At 44.4% G+C, this 17,454-nt stretch overlaps 1 protein-coding gene across 1 annotated transcript in view; it reads right to left on the bottom strand.

Moving 5' to 3' along the window:
* The window catches only part of HEATR5B (HEAT repeat containing 5B), a 571,627-nt gene that overhangs the window by 309,388 nt on the left and 244,785 nt on the right, over nucleotides 1-17,454 (bottom strand). The window contains 1 exon segment of the mRNA XM_029594411.1: nucleotides 16,067-16,172. Coding sequence (XP_029450271.1) covers nucleotides 16,067-16,172 — 106 coding nt within the window.

Below are 17,454 nucleotides of genomic sequence, written 5' to 3'. Positions count from 1 at the left end.
GGAAAAGCACTCACGGAGAGGCACAACAGAGAAGGGTAAAATTCAATTTTTCATTGGGGGAGAGTTCAAGCAGCTCAGAAGAAGGGGAGGTTGAAGAGGAAAGACAAGAATCCAGTAAGGTAGTCAATAAAGGACAGAAATCAGACGACACAGGACCATCTCACACTAAGGATTTTTAGGCAACAGAAATCAAGGCAATCAGCGAAAGCAAACGACAAAACACGATTTTACCAACAAACAGGGGAGAATAATGAGACAGCAATATCACAGAAATCAGACAGCTGGCAAAAATCTTCAGCAATAATTAATTTGTCAGGACAGTATTAACAGAAGAACAGATACGGGTACTGGAGAACGGACTTTCGTTCGTTCCAACACAGTTTCACAAACCTTTTGATACTCGAATTTGGATACACCAGTTTATAAGAAAATTACAAATTAAATTATTTTTCAGTTCTCAGGAAGAAGGGCCCGATGTTTCAATAGTACGCCCCAAATCACACTGGGTGCCGCAAGGTCCAGTAGATCCACATATCACCACATTTAAACATATGATCCTTAGGGATCTGGAAGTTATGGAGAAGAAAGAGACCCCGAGATATCATAATTTAACAAACAATTCTAGGAAAGCCCTAACCCAATTATCAAAAGAATATTAGTTGGTTATTAAACCCGCTGACAAAGGGGGGGGGGGGGGCGATAGTGGTGCAAGACACTATCACATATCAAACAACGATGTTACAACATCTGGAAGACTCTAAATATTATCAGGTGTTGGAACAAGATCCAACAAAGGATTTAGTGGAAAGACTTCGAGACCTGACGGATGGAGTTCCATTTTTGACCGCAAAAGAAAAAAGATTCTTGCAGTGCAAACACCCCAACGTACCGCTTATATACTTGGTCCCTAAGGTGCATAAAAATGTTATGCCACCACCAATAAGACCTATAGTTTCACTTCGTAATACAGTGTTGGAACCCCCAGCATTTTTGCTGGACAAAATTTTGCAACCCATAGTAACTAGAGCTAACTCCTACCTGAAAGACACGATACAATTTTTGAAAGAAATCAAGGATTTACATTTAGACTGTGATGGATATAGGCTAGTTACCATGGATATTTAATCTTTATACATGCAGATCCCACAGCATCAAGCTAAACAAGTGGTTATGGACCGCTTGGTGAAGGAGAAAGGTAAACATCGGATCCAGATACAGTTTTTGCAGCAACTTCTTGAACTAGTGCTCACTAACAATTATTTCCGGTTTGGCGACAGGTTTTATCATCAATCACATGGTATAGCCATGGGGTCATCATTAGCCCCTTCGGTGGCCAACATTTACATCGCAAATTTTGAAGAACAGCATATTTACACCTCATTGTGGTGGTCTAAAATCAAATATTGGTGTCGGTATATAGACGATGTCTTTTTGATATGGACGTCAACAAAAAATGAATTGGAAAGCTTTTTACAATGGATTAATATTGTTGACATCAACTTACAGTTCACTGCAATTAGTGATCAAAGGAAAATAGCTTATCTTGATGTGGAAATACAGAGGATGGGGTACAAGTTGGAAACGACTGTATATCATAAAAACACTGAAAGGAACACACTTTTGAAATATCATAGCCATCATGCTTTATTTCTGAAACAGGGACTACCAGTAAGTCAATTTTTTAGATATAAGAGAATTTGTTCCACTAAAGAAGAATTTGAGAGAAGGCAAATTCATTAAAAAAGAAATTCAAGGAAAGGGGAGATCCAAAGAAAATCATCAACAGAGCTTACAAAAGGGCTAAATTTTCTGATCGGGATCAGCTTTTACATTATCAAGGTAAGAAGGAACAGGGAAGATTGACCTGCATAGTACAGCGACGGCGTCCATTATAGCCTCAATTCGCAGACACTGGCATATATTGTCCATACACAATGAATTTGAGGAGTTACCCCTTATTGCCACTGCAAGGGGTTCAAACATCAGAGATATGGTAGTTCATGCAGAAATATTGAGGAACACCGAACAAGAACCCCAATGGGGACAGCATAGAGCCTGTCAGCATTGTGACATGTGTGCCACAACGATCGAGGGCATGGACTGGCAGGATCCGATAACAGGATATCGAATTAGAAGGAGGAGAGATTCCAATTACACCTCGAAAAATGTTATCTATTTAATTCAATGCCCTTGTCCAAAAAATTATGTCGGCAGAACATCGAGATCTATTAAAACTAGATTGATCGAGCACAGGTCAAAATTGAAAACTAAAACTTTGGAAGCTCCAATAGTTGATCATTGTGTTAAACATGAACACCAGTTTGAACAACTGAGATGGACAATTATAGATACATTGAAGATCAACCCACGAGGTGGAGACCAGAAGAGAATCTTAAACTATAATGAACAACATTGGATTTTCAAACTCAACACGGTAGTTCCGGTTGGGTTGAATGAGGAAATAAGAGTGGGCGTCATTAATCTAACCCTTCTGAGAGCTGAGGTAATTCTTAAGCCAATGGCGAAAGAGAGAATGATGCAAGACGCACAACTTTCCATTGGTTGACATACGATCTGCTGACCAATTTAAAAAGAATGACTCAGAAGCGAGTTGGTAGAAGAACACCATTATCCAGAGTTTGAATACCTGAGAGTGAGGAGTGAAGAACAAATGCGGACTCCCCTGAGGAAGAAAAGGTGGACTTTTCGAAACATGGTAGTGTTGGAAGAACATGAGAGATAAGTGTTTGTGAGACATAAAAATTTGTTTGGCGTCATCAAAATTGGAAAAAGGAGGGTTATAACCCCACCATGTTACGTTAGCGGGATATGGAAACCGCATAGACTACAAACAGCTTTAGGCGGTAGTGAATGTTCATCTGAGAATGATATACAAACAATGTCTTCAGAATAAATTAAGATTCATTTAGTGTAAACAAATTGATGTAGACGTAATGTCTTTGGAATAATAATGACTTATTTAGTTTGAACAATTTAACACCAGATCAGGTAAAAAAAACTATTTCGTTGGAGAAGGATTGTAAAATAGAGTTGGAGGAAGATCTTAAGACACTACAGTCCACATAGTTTGAACTTAAAAAAAAAAAATTAAAAAAAAGGAATTAAGGAACAATAACAGAAATGGTAAAATATGAAGTTTGAAGGGGACATGCAACAAGTGGACATTGTGACATGGTTAAGAGGGTTTATTGAACGATATACAAAAATCTTTTTACATAAATAACTTTAAAAAAATTTTTTTTTTTTTTTAAATTGTTGAATAAAATAGAGACTGGGAGGGTGGTAAGTTGATGATTATAATACAAGAAAATTGAAGCAAGGCCGTGGAAGCATGCATCAAAACTTATGAAACTTACCCCATCCTGCAAAAAAAAATTTCAAAAATTGTTTCTTGCAAAATTGTTTTTTTCAAAACTTTTTTTCAAAAAAAGTTAAAGTTGATAAATACACTATAGGGTGAGATTTTGTTAGGATTAGAGATTAGGACATATCGGACAGACAGGAGGCTTCAAAGGCATCATTTCTCTGAGGAAACGCACCATATCAGGATGTGATGCGACCGAGTTACCAACCAGATTGCCTACAGCCGCTACCTGTACCCGGAAAGAGTTAAAGGACAAGCCCTTGGCCAAACCATTTTGCAAAAAACTCAACATCTGAGCAATCGTAGCGTGTCTGGGAAGGATCTCTCGCTCTCGACACCATGTCTCAAAAACTCTCCACACCTTACTATAAGAAAGAGGTAGATGTTTTTCTGGCTTATAGTAATGTAGTGATAACTTCCTTAGAATACCCTTTCTTCAATCTTCTCTCCTTTCAAAAGCCAGGCCGCTAGACAAAGGCGATCTGCCTGGTTGAAATATATAGGACCTTGATGGAGAAGATGTGGAAGATGCCTGAGTCATAGAAAGCAATCAGCGGCCAGATTGATGAGATCTGCGAACCATGGATGTCGGGGCCATTATGGAGCCACTAGGATTACCCTCCCTGGGTGGACCTCTATCCTGCGAAGCACCTTGCCCACCAGAGGCCAAGGAGGGCATACGTACAGGAGTCCCACGGTTGGCCAGGGAAGCACTAGTGCGTTGACCCCCTCTGCGCCGTGATCTCTCCTGCGACTGAAGAAGCGAGGAGCCTTGGCATTGTCTCTCGTTGCCATCACGTCCATGTGGGGAGTCCCCCATCTGCGAGAAATGAGATCCATTGCTCGGTCCGAGAGCTCCCACTCTCTGGAAGCCATGCATCTGCGACTCAGGAAGCCCACTTGTATGTTGTCCTTTCCGGCGATGTGAGAAGCCGCCAGAATTGCGAGAATTTGCTCCACCCAGGCCATGAGCAGCTCCGCTTCGTCGGCTACATCTTGACTTCTGGTGCCTCCTTGACGGTTGATATAGGCCACCGTCGCCTTGTTGGAGAGGACACGAACCACCTGATGGCATAAGTGTGGAAGAAAGTGTTGCAAGGCTAAGCGGACCACTCTGGTCTCCAGGTAATTGATCGACCATCTGGACTCCTCCGGGGACCAGATGCCCTGTACTGACAGATTCTGACAAACAGCAACCCAGCCGGAAAGACTGGCATCCATGGTCACCACTATCCAGTTCAGGACCTCCAGATTTACTCCTTGCAACAGGTTGTGTGGGCAGAGCCACCACCCAAGACTGGACCTGAGTAGCAGAGGGAATTGGAAGTTATCCGACTTGGGATCCCATCAGGAAAGCAATGCCCGTTGTAATGGTCTCATATGAGCAAATGCCCAAGGCACCACCTCCAGAGTGGATGCCATCGAGCCTAGAACTTGCAGGTAGTCCCAAGGCCTTGAGCAGTGGAAGATCCAACAAGCGACGAACTTGTCCCATTAGTTTGTCCCTTTGATCTGTCGGGAGAAAAACTTGACAGCAGCTTCAAATCGGGCTCCCAGAAATTCCAACATCTGAGAGGGGACGAGGTTGCTCTTGGCCTGATTGATCACCCATCCGAGGGATTCTAAGACAGTGGTCACCTTGTGTACCGCTTCCACACAGCAATCTCTTGATTTTACTCTGATACGCCAATCGTCCAAGTAGGGATGAATGAGAAGGCCTTATCTCCGGAAAAATGCTGCTACCACCACCATTGACTTTGGTGAACGTGCGGGGGGCAGTTGTGAGACCGAATGACAGAGCGCAGAATTGGTAATGCATTCCCCATTACCATGAAGCGAAGGAACTTTTGGTGATCCTTGCGTATGGAAATGTGTAAATATGCCTCCATTAGATCTAGAGAGGCCAGAATTCGCCCTTGCGTACCGCCGCGATGACTGAACACCGAGACTCCATCCGGAAGTGTGGCACTTCCTCCAGTGTTCTGGAGGTACTGGCTTCACAGCTCCGAGAGCCAGGAGACATTCGAGAGTCTGACGAATAATCTGTTTGGCCTAGGGACCGCATGGAGATATTAAAAAGAACTCTCTGAGAGGTCGAGCAAATGCCAAAGCATAGCCGCGTTCTATTATGCTTAGCACCCACTGATCGGAAGTAATTGTGGCCCATGCCTCGTAAAACCGGGACAGGCTACCCCCCACTTGAGAGATCGAGAGATGGGCCGGCCGTATCTCATTGTGTAGTCTTGGAGGCGGGAGTGGAGGAAGAACCACCTTTGTGTCCCCAGAAGGACGAGGACCAGGCTTGGCTCCTGGCCAACGGTTGTTGCTGCCCGGCCGCTTGCTGTCTGTTCTGCAGAAACCTTCGTTGCCCCCGAAAACAAGAGCGGGATGACGGAAACCCTCTGGAGGACTTCGGTCTATCCTCTGGTAACTTGTGAACCTTGTACTCCCCCAGGGACTTTATCAACTGCTCCAAATCATCCCCGAATAAAAAAAACACCTTTAAACGGGATAGCCCCAAGCTGAGCCTCGGATGAAACATCCGCTGACCAGTGGCGGAGCCACAAAAGACGCCTTGCCGACATTGCCAATGACATGGTGCGAGATGAGGTGCAGAGCAGGTCATATAGTGCATCCGCCCCATATGCCACCGCAGCCTCTAAATGTTGTGCCTGCTCTGATTCTCCTGGAGGAAGATCTCGAGACGTCAGCAATTGTTGAACCCAGCGCAGGCTTGCTCGTAGCATATAACTGCTACACACTGCCGCTTGGACACCGAAGGAGGACACTTCAAAGATGTGCTTAAAAAGGACTTCTAGTTTTCGATCCTGAAGATCCTTGAGAGCTACCGAGCCTGCCACTGGAATAGTGGTCCGCTTGACAACAGCTGAAACTGCAGAGTCTACTTTAGGGGACCTCAGGAGCTGACAACGGATAAGGCTTATCCATGGCTTGACCATCCCGCAAACCAGCATCCGGAGCATCCCACTCCCTGGTCATCAGCTGCTGAAGCATGGCATGGACAGGAAAAATCTGGGTCGGGGTTCGCAATCCCGCTAGGACCGGGTCCACCAGGTCCTGCGGCGGAGCCTGTAAGGGGAGCTCGACCCCGAGCTTAGACAGAACTGCCGGAATGAGGGGTTCCAACTCCTCCTTCTGGACCACCTTAGGGTCATACCCCTTCTAAGGGGGTCTGTCTCCCCTGCTCCTCATCCAATTCCTCAATGGTGGGAGGGAAAGGAGAGGGTCCTGCATCTGCAGCCGCACTGCCCGGAACCTCCGGAGCGGCTGTGCCTCCTGAAACCACAGTGCCTTTTAACTTTGCAACCCATAGAGACGTGGGAACACCCGTGCGCTTGGCTACCTCTGGGTGTAGTCTCTGCACAGGTCTCACCAAAGCACAGCACCACCTTGCGGAAATCTGGAAGCCAAAAAGGAGGACAAAATCTAAAGAAAAAGAATCAGAATCAACATCCTGTCCCCCAGGGAAAACAGGGTCCTCCTGTAAAAAAAATCCTGGTCCTGATCTAAAATATCATCAGGACCGGCAGGGACCGGTGACAGCGCTGGGGGAAGCTCCCACTCCCCCATTGCCCTTGCCTGAGCTGCAGCAAAAGTGTTTAAGATGGCTGCAGTCCCTGCACTGAGGGGAAAAGGGTAAGCCCAAGGGTCCCGCAGAGCCGATCGATTTAAAGCCCCTCAAGCCTTGGGTAATGCTGCAGACCCTAAAAAAAAGCTGCCTTCCCCTCCAGGAAGGCAGCGGGAACAAATACTGGCCCTAGAAAGCTGCGTGGACAATTCTCCACATGCCACACAGAAAGACGGCTGCAGCATCATTGGGGGGGGGGGGGGGGGGGGAAATGGCCCAAAAAATGCAGCAAAATTTAAGCTAGTTCACTCAGTTAATTTATAAGGGATAGCCTGCACCCAGAAACAGGGCAAGATCACAGGGTTTGTACCACCTGCATCTGCTGGAGACAGAGAAATATTGAAGGGATGCAGGAGGCACACCAGGTTAAGTGAGGGTGCCTTTCAAGTTTTTTTTCTGTCTCCACCTGCTGGAAGGGAGGCATAACCCATGATTTGGACTGATCTGGGTATGTACAGGGAATTTGCATTTACCTGTCCCCCGCCACTCATTTTATAGACCTCTATCATATCTCCCCTCAGCCTTCTCTTCGCCAAGCTGAAGAGTTCTAACCTCTTTAGCCTTTCCTCATAGGTGAATTGTTCCATCCCCTTTATTATTTTGGTTGCTCTTCTCTGTACCTTTTCTGATTCCACTATATCCTTTTTGTGATATGGTGACCAGAACTGCACACAGTGCTCAAAGTGCAGTCTGACCATGAAGTGATACAGGGACATTATGATCTCTGTTTTATTCTCTATTCCTTTCCTAATATTTTGTAGTATTCTAATTGCTTTCTTAGCTACTGCCAAGCACTGAGCAGAGGATTTAAATATATTATACTCAATGACCCCATAATCCTTTTCCTGGGTGATTACTTTCAATGTGGAACATTGCTTCATGTAGCTATAAATTTGGGATAGTCTGGCTTGCGTGTATCACTTTACACTTGTCCACATCAGAATAGTTCTTTAAAGGTGATGATTCAGAGAAGTGATGCAAAGCACTATGAAACTAGAAGATATTTTAGAGCAAATTGACAAGCTAAATAGCACCAATTCACTAGTGCCTGAAGGTATTCGTCCCAGAGTTTTAAAATAATTCAAACTATTAAATTGCAGACCTGCAATGGATAATATGTAAGTATCATAAAAATCTGCTACTGTGCCAGGGGACTTGACGATAGCCCATGTAATGCCAATTTTTTTTTTTAAAGGACTTCAAGGGTGATCCACAAAACTACGGACTAGTGAGCCTGGTGCCTGGTAGAACTGAGCATTATTCAGTAGATTTATCTTGTAGATTATTGTCACATCAAAGATTTTATACTGCTGAATGAGGAGATAACATTCATGAGACTGATATAAGTACTGTTTTATTGTATTAACAAAATTTATAAAAATCTAGACCTATAATTACTATGGGATTTATAGAATCAAAACAAAGCAAAATTGCTTACCTTGTAATAGGTGTTATCCCAGGACAGCAGGATGTAGTCCTCACATATGGGTGACGTCACATATGGGTGACGTCACTCACGGAGCCCTAATGTGGGAAACTTCTGGTAAAGTTTCTAGAAGCTTTTGATTGGCAGCCTGGGGCTACTGAGCATACCCGGCATGCCATGATATTCCCTGCCACAGGGGTCTCACTTCAGTCTCGTATGTAGCAATAAGCGTTAGCAAAATAAAATAATAAAGTCTGAGGCCCAACTCTGCGGGGTGGCGGGTGGGTTCTGTGAGGACTACATCCTGCTGTCCTGGGATAACACCTATTACAAGGTAAGCAATTTTGCTTTATCCCAGGACAAGCAGGATGCTAGTCCTCACATATGGGTGATTAGCAAGCTAGAGGCTGAGTCATTGTCCATGAAGTTAGCAGTGATGTGTTATTGAGGAAATGAGTCAACCGAAGATCACAGCAGAAGGGTTGTAGAAGGAGTTGGGATTAAACAGGAAACAAGTTCTTTAAAACAGATTGTCCATAGGCTGAATCTTGTCGTCCTTGTTTATCCAGACAATAATGAGCTGCAAAGGTGTGAAGAGAACTCCATGTTGCTGCTTTACATATGTCAATGATTGGCACTGAACGAAAATGTGCTACTGAAGTTGACATTGCTCGTACTAAATGTGCTTTTACTCGCCCTTGAAGAGGAAGGCCTGCTTTTTCATAGCAAAATTGTATGCAATCTGCTAACCAGTTGGATAGAGTATGCTTGCCCACTGCTTTACCTGGCTTATTTGGATCATAAGAAACAAAAAGTTGATTGGATTTTCTGAGGGATGTAGTGCGATTTAAATAAAAAGACAATGCACGTTTACAGTCCAAAGTATGTAAAGCTCTTTCCCCTTGGTGAGAGTGAGGCCTTGGAAAGAATGTGGGTAGAACTATGGTTTGATTTAAGTGGAATTCCGTAACTACCTTGGGAAGGAATTTTGGGTGTGTACGGAGAACCACTCTGTCATGTAGAAACTTTGTATAAGGTTCATATGTGACAAGTGCTTGTAACTCACTAACTCTTCTAGCTGATGTAATGGCTATGAGGAAGATAGTCTTCCATGTGAGAAATTTGAGGTCACAAGAATGTATGGGTTTGAAAGGAGAACGCATTAATGCTGTTAAAACCAGATTCAGATCCCATTCTGTGACTGGAGGTCGAATTGGTGGTTTAAGGTGTGTAAGACCTCTCATAAACCTACTGACAAGAGGTTGTGTGGATATAGGTGCATCTCCCAACTTATTATGATAAGCTGAGATTGCACTTAAATGTACTCTGATTGATGAAGTCTGAAGACCAGAGTCTGAAAGATGGTATAAATAGTCTAAAAGAGAAGTAGTGGGGCAAGTGAAAGGATCAATATGGTTCTGTGTGCACCACAGAGTGAACCTTTTCCATTTGAAAGAATAATTCTTTCTAGTGGATGGTTTGCGTGAAGCTATAAGTACTTGAGAAACATTTGTTGACAAATTGAGTGGTTGTAAAATTAAGCTTTCAACATCCATGCTGTCAAAGCTAGGGATTGGAGGTTGGGATGGCGCAACCGATCCTGATCCTGAGTTATGAGATTGGGAGCTACTCCCAGGCGTATTGGATCCCTGACTGAGAGGTCTAGCAGTGTGGGAAACCCATACTTGTCGAGGCCAGTATGGGGCTATGAGTATCATGGTCCCCTTGTCTTGCTGTAGTTTCACTAGAGTTTTCGTTATGAGTGGTATTGGAGGATACGCATATAGTAGGCCTGAGTTCCAAGGGCGAGCAAAAGCGTCCTTGGCTGGCTGATTCTTCTGTGCGTGTAGGGAACAGAAGTTGTGCACTTTGTGATTCAGATGCGACGCAAAGAGGTCTGTTGTTGGTTGTCCCCAATGTTGGAATATCTTGGTCGCTACTGAGGAATTCAGGGACCATTCGTGTGGTTGGAACCTACGACTGAGTCGATCTGCTACCACATTTTGAATTCCTGCTAGATAAGTGGCCTGTAGGAACATTGAGTGGTTCAGGGCCCAGCCCCAAATTTGTGCAGCTTCTTGACAAAGGAGATACGAGCCCGTACCTCCCTGTTTTTGTTGATGTACCACATAGCTACTGTGTTGTCTGTTTGGATCAGAACAGTCTTGTGGGAAAGGCAGTCCTTGAACGCATGAAGCGCATAACGTATAGCTCGAAGTTCCAGAAAATTGATTTGATATGTGGCTTCGAGTTTTGTCCAAGTGCCTTGAGTTTGGAGAGAGTTTATGTGAGCACCCCACCCCAAGGTGGACGCATCTGTAGTTAATGTTATCTGAGGGACTGGTTTCTGGAAGGGTAGGCCCTTGCGTAAATTGTCCTTGGTTGTCCACCATCGTAGCGATGAGCGTAGTTGGTGGGTTACTTGGATTGGATAGTGCAATGGTTGAATGGCTTGGATCCATTGTGATCGTAGAGTCCATTGGGTTACTCTCATGGCGAGGCGTGCCATAGGAGTGACTTGAACTGTTGAGGCCATGTGGCCTAGTAAGGTGAGAAATTGTTGGGCTGTCGCCTGGTGTTGTAAGGAAATTGAGTGTGCCAACAGGGACAGTGTGTCTGCACGATCTTCTGGTAGAAAAGCATGTGCAATGTCTGTGTTTAAGTCTGCTCCTATGAATTGGAGTAGATGAGGAGGAGTCATGTGGGATTTCTGATAATTGATGAGGAATCCCAGTCGGTGACGTATAGCTATTGTGCGATTTAGTGAAGTTACTGCTCCTTGTTGAGAGTGACTTTTGATGAGCCAATCGTCGAGATAAGGAAAGACATGAACACCTTGTTTGTGTAAGTGTGCTGCTATCACTGCCAGGCATTTGGTGAATACTCTTGGAGCTGTAGCCAGGCCGAATGGTAATACTCTGTATTGGAAATGCTGATGGCCTACTGTGAATTGCAGATACTTGCGATGAGGCGGGAATATAGGAATGTGTGTATAAGCATCTTGAAGATCCAGAGAACAAAGCCAATCTCCTTTGAGTAGAAGTGGAAGCATGGTGCCTAGGGAAACCATCCTGAACTTTTCTTTTTTTAAGAATTTGTTGAGATTTCTGAGATCTAGAATGGGACGTAGGCCTCCGGTTTTCTTTGGAATGAGGAAATACCGGGAATAGAATCCTCTGCCCTTCTGACTGTGTGGTACTTGTTCCACAGCTCTTGATTGCAGAAGAGTGGATAATTCTGTTTGTAATTGAAGTATGTGATTGTGATTGAGATGGGAATTGTATGGTGGAAACTCCTGAGGGAGTGATGTGAAGTCGAGGCGATAGCCTTGATGAATTATCGAAAGGACCCAATGATCGGATGTTATTGATGTCCACTCCTTGTAGAAATGGGATATTCTTCCTCCAACTGGCAAGGTGGTGTGGGGTTGGAATATTGGCCTTGTTCTCTGAATTTCGTTTCAAAAACCCAAGGCAGGTCCTGTTTGAGGAGCTGGTTGGGGCCTCGCAGACCGCTGTTGTCTCTGTTGAGGTCTTTGTTGAGACCTTGGAGGTCTTGGCCTAGAAGCGGGAGGATAGTACCTTTTTGGCCTATAGAAAGGGCGTTTTGTCTCCCTATGCGGTGGTCTGCGACTTGTGTGGGTTGCAGGGTCATGAGGTAGCATGGAGAGTTGTTTTAGAGTCTCCGAGTGCTCTCGAAGCTGAGCCACAGCGTCCTGAACTTTGGTGCCAATTAAATTATCTCCCTGACAGGGAAGGTCCCACCAGTTTGTCCTGGACTTCTGGTCGTAAATCAGAAGCCTTTAGCCAGGCCCACCTTCTGGCACTAATGCCTGATGCTGCTGTTCTGGAAGATGTTTCAAAAGCATCATAGGCGGCTCTGACCTCATGCTTTCCTGCATCCAAGCCTTTTTGAATTATGTTTTGTGCTGCCTCTTGGTGTTGTTGAGGCAGAGAAGGTACAAATTCTTCTGTTTCCAGAGATTTCTCTGGTGTTGAGTCATGTAAAGTTGGTATGCTGAAATCTTTGAGTTAAGCATGGCCCCTTGATAGATTTTCCTTCCCATCTGATCCAAGAATCTGTTGTCCTTTCCTGGAGGGATTGAGGCATGAGTTCTGGTCCTGCGAGATTTCTTTTGAGCAGATTCAACTACAAGTGAGTTGTGTGGAAGTTGAGTTTTCTCATATCCTGGTGCAGATTGAACGAGATAGGTAGAGTCTACCCTTTTATTAACAGCAGGAGTTGTACAGGGGTGTTCCCAAATCCTCTGCTGGAGTTGTAGTAGCACTTCATGGATAGGTATGGCCAGATTGTGCTTTAGAGGATCTACAAACTGTAGAATTTCCAGTGTCTGTTGCCTCTCATCTTTTGCCGCTTGTAGTTGAAAGGGTATGGACTCAGACATCTCCTGGATAAAAGAGGAAAATGAAAGGTCCTCTGGAGGTGACTGTTTTTTGGACTGAGGTGGAGAGGGATCAGACAAAGTCTTCTGATGAGGGCTCAGATGCAGTATCTGACCAGGTATCAGAAGTTGGTGTTTGATATGGAGCAGGTATAGGCCTTTGAGGTGCAGGTATCCCAGAAGGACCTTGTAATGGATCTTGTGGGTCAGGTGAAGTTTCTTGTTCCTCCTCTTCTTGCCCTGGCATAATAGGCAATGAAGCCAGAAGGTCCTGATATCTCTTAGTGAGCAGACTGTGTAATGCTGCTTCAGAACTGGAAGTGTCTGGAGCTGTAGTAGGTGGTTTCGGCAAAGAATGCTTGAATTTCCCCGATGACTTTTGCATGGAAGTGATTTTCCTTTGCAAAGGAGGTTTGGATGGTGCCATTGTATAGAGAGATATCGGCTGTGTACCAGATGGCATCGATGATGTCGTAAAGGAAAACATCGAGATAGGAAACATCGACATTATAGGCCGGGTTGGCATCGAAGGCATCGAGAAAGGTATCGATGGTATGAATGCCTGAACAGGCTCCGTCATCGATGTTGTTATTTGCATCGAGGTAGACATCAGCGGAATCGAAGGCATTGAAGATACCGCTGGCATCGGCGTATACGCCGGCATCGACTGAACCGTCGGCATCGGCTGTAAAGCCGGTATCGATGAAACTTGCATCATCGGCGAAGTCGCCGGCATCGGCTCTGAAGCCGGTATCGAAGAAGCTTCTGACATCGGCGATCCCGCCGGCATCGACATGGGTGTCGGCATCGGCGATGGCGCCGGAATTTGTTGCTTTAAGGCATCGGTGACAATTTGCTTTATTAACAAAGTCAAGTCAGGAATCGAAGTCGATGACTGCGGCAAGGTCGACGGTATCGATGCCGGAACCAAGGGAACGGAAGTCACCGTAGGTGAAGACGACTTTTGTTTCTTAGCGCTCTGTTCGTCCGGCGGCAGAAGCGGCGGGATAGATCGATGCCATCGGTGCTTATCCTTCGATCTCGGTTCGGATACAGACCTTGTCGATGAAGTAGAGGGTGTTGAAGAGGCATCGCCCGAACCCTCTGGAAGTCGTTTTTTGAGAAGAATCTTTTTAGTAAGGCCTACCGGTGATGATTTTGTGGAAGTTGTTGGTGAAGGCCCCTATTGGATTTGAAAAATCTGTGCCATCTTTTCTAGGCGGAGTTTTCTGCCTTTTGCAGTCATCTCTTGGCATTCTGGACAGGAAGCGATGTCATGCTGTCCTCCGAGGCACCGAACGCATTCTATATGCGGGTCCGTGATGGACCCGCATATAGAATGCGGGTCCATATAGAAGGCTTTTTGAAGCTTGATGCCATCGTGACTCGATGTCCGTCGATGAAAAAATGCTAAATTTTTTAGTGGAAGCTAATTTCTTTGTCACCGTCCGGTGACAATGACTATGAGACCCGAAATGGGGCAAAAATTTTAAAGAAAATATTGACTTTTTTTGTCAACTTGTGAGGAAAACATCACAGGGCTCCTGTGACCGCGATGTCAATGGCAGCGCGGAAAAATGAAGACTGAAGTGAGACCCCTGTGGCAGGGAATATCATGGCATGCCGGGCATGCTCAGTAGCCCCAGGCTGCCAATCAAAAGCTTCTAGAAACTTTACCAGAAGTTTTCCCGCATTAGGGCTCCGTGAGTGACGTCACCCTTATGTGAGGACTAGCATCCTGCTTGTCCTGGGATAAAGAATGAAATTCAGCATGGATTGGTTTTATATATGACGGTCTCTTATCTTGGAGACTGGAAGATTGGGCATCCAAATGGAAGATGAAATGTAATGTGAATAACTGCAAGGTGATGCATATAAGGAAAATTAATCCTTGCTCTAGTTACACGATGTTAGGTTGCATATTAGGAGCTACCACCCAGGAAGAAGTTCTAGGCTTCATAGTGGATAATACATTGAAATCATCGGCTCAGTGTGCTGTGGCAGTCAAAAAAAGCAGACAATGTTAGGAATTATTGAACACCATGGAGCCTCTGTATCGCTCCATGGTGTTCAACTGTGTACAATTCTAGTCACTGTATCTCAAAAAAAGATATAGTTGCACTGGAGAAAGTACAGAGAAGAGTAACCAAAATGATAAAGGGAATGGAATGGCTCCCCTATGAGGAAAGGCTAAAGAGGTTAGGGCTCTTCAGCTTGGAGAAGAGACAGCCAAGAGGGGGATATGATAGAGGTCTATAAAATCATGAGGGGTCCAGAATGGGTAAATGTGAATCGGTTATTTACTCTTTCGGATTATAGAAGGACTAGGGCAGGGGTGGGCAGTTCCGGTCCTCGAGGGCCACAAACCAGTCTGGTTTTCAGGAAATCCCTAATGAATATGCATATGAGAGATTTGCATGCACTCTGCCTCAGTTGTATGCAAATCTATGTCATGCATATTCATTAGGATATCCTAAAACCTCAACAGGTTTGTGGCCCTTGAGGACTGGAATTGCCCACCCCTGGACTAGGGGGTACTCAATGAAGTTAGCAAGTAGCACATTTAAAACAAATCAGAAAAACATTCATACTCAATGCACAATTTAGCTCTGGAATTTGTTGCCAGAGGATGTGGTTCGTGCAGTTGGTGTAGCTGGGTTTAAAAAAAGGATTGGATAAGTTCTTGGAGAAGTCTATTAACTGCTATTAATCAAGCTGACTTAGGGAATAGTCACTATTACTGGCATCAGTACCATGGGATCTACTTAGTGTTTGGTACTTGTAGCCTGGATTAGCCACTGTTGGAAACAGGATGCTGGGCTTGATGGACCCTTGGTCTGACCCAGTATGGCAATTTATGTTCTTATCTCAAACATATCAAGGTTTCAGCTACATATATATTAATCTGAGTAAAGAAGTTGGTGGGTAGGACTTTGTTAAAGTTATCCCGCTAACTTTGCTGGATAACTTTAAACTTTAGTAGTGGGAAGCAATGTAGAAGCTTATTTTTACAATATACATTCTTTACCAGATATTAATGATGCTGATATGCAAATTTCAAGCATCACCACTATCCCCATTTACTGTTTTAGTCACATAGTTCAAAATTAAAACACTTTTGAATAAGTCACATTAATCATAACTCATAAGTTATAAAGCTTCATGATTTTACATTAAAATAAATGAACAAACAGACATCTTTACCTTTAATGCACTGAGCACTGCCGTGAAGATATTAAGCTGCACTGCCTGCTGACGGACCCCTTTAGCTTGCTTAACACATTCTGCAAAGTGATCCAGCATCTGTAACCTGCAATGTTACAGCAAACATCATCATCATTGAAATATTTAGATAGTTAATATTGGTACAATTCAGTAGCTCATTTATTAATCGCTCTCAGTCTTCTTCCTGCACTCCACACTTACTACAAGAAAGTATCACTTTCTATTCACTGAGAGCTCTAAGAGCTAACTTTGAGCAGCGGTATCTAATTCTATACCAATTTAGCATTTCAATATTATTCCTAGCTGACATTAGTTGAAAATTCAACAAACTTGTGAAACTGGAGGAGATGAGCACTCACTATCCCCAGGCTAACCCCAGCACTCTTTCCCTGCCCCACAGCACAATCCCAGCCCACTCTGAGCTCCCTCATCGGTGTGAACCCAGATCTTTATTCTCCCACCCTCTCCAGCCTGACCTTAGCACCCTAACCTTCCTAGTACATTCCCATTGCCCCTCCCAACACCTCTATCCTGGATATTTGCCAGCACCCTCCCAACCCTCTTTTCCAGGCTGCCTTAGCTCACTTCAGTCATGCAGTTCTCCCTTTCCCTGCAGCCCTGCCAACAGCCCCTTGTCTACTGGAGTCTTGTAGGCGAGTGTATGCTCTAAGCTACCTGTATACACACAAAGTCTGATTTTAAAAAGCATTTACATGCTTAATATTGGGTTTACAGAAGGACATATTGGGAAGCAGAAGGAAGGTCGGCATCATTCCAGAAACCATTGATTTGTTCCAGTATAGCTTTTGTCACTTTCTGCCGTGTATGGCAATTTAGCTTCGAGGTCACAGACGCCTATTTCTCCGAGGCTTTGTAAGCAACTTGCCTTCTTAAGTGCTTTCTGTTGAAAGGTATTTCCAGTTTTGACAGTCCCTGTAAAGTCTGAGCGATACCATCTCGTTTTGGTTGTATTGATATTGTTTAGTTCAGAGTTTCCTCCGCCATTGGCTCCTCTTCTTCCCAGTTTGAGTACTCCTGTTTTATTGTAATTTTCGCTTCTTCTTGGTTATGCTAATGTTATTTCCCCTATGTTCTATGTAAACCGATATGATATGATCTGTATCATGAATGTCGGTATAGAAAAGAAAATTATTACTTACCTGCTAATTTTCGTTCCTGTAGTACCATGGATCAGTCCAGACAGTGGGTTATGTCCCCAGTCCAGCAGATGGAGTCAGCACAAGCTTTGAGGGGGCGTATCCATATATCCTACTACCCCCTCTGCAGGAGTTCAGTATCGAGTATATCAAAGCCCGAGTAGAAACCCCCGAAGGATCAAGTTTGTGGAAACAGATAATTAAAACAAT

This window comes from Rhinatrema bivittatum, chromosome 3 (assembly GCF_901001135.1).
Source record: "Rhinatrema bivittatum chromosome 3, aRhiBiv1.1, whole genome shotgun sequence".
Classification (NCBI taxonomy): Eukaryota; Metazoa; Chordata; class Amphibia; order Gymnophiona; family Rhinatrematidae; genus Rhinatrema; species Rhinatrema bivittatum.
The sequence above is the reverse complement of the archived record's forward strand: the minus strand, read 5'-3'. Positions and strand labels throughout refer to the sequence as shown.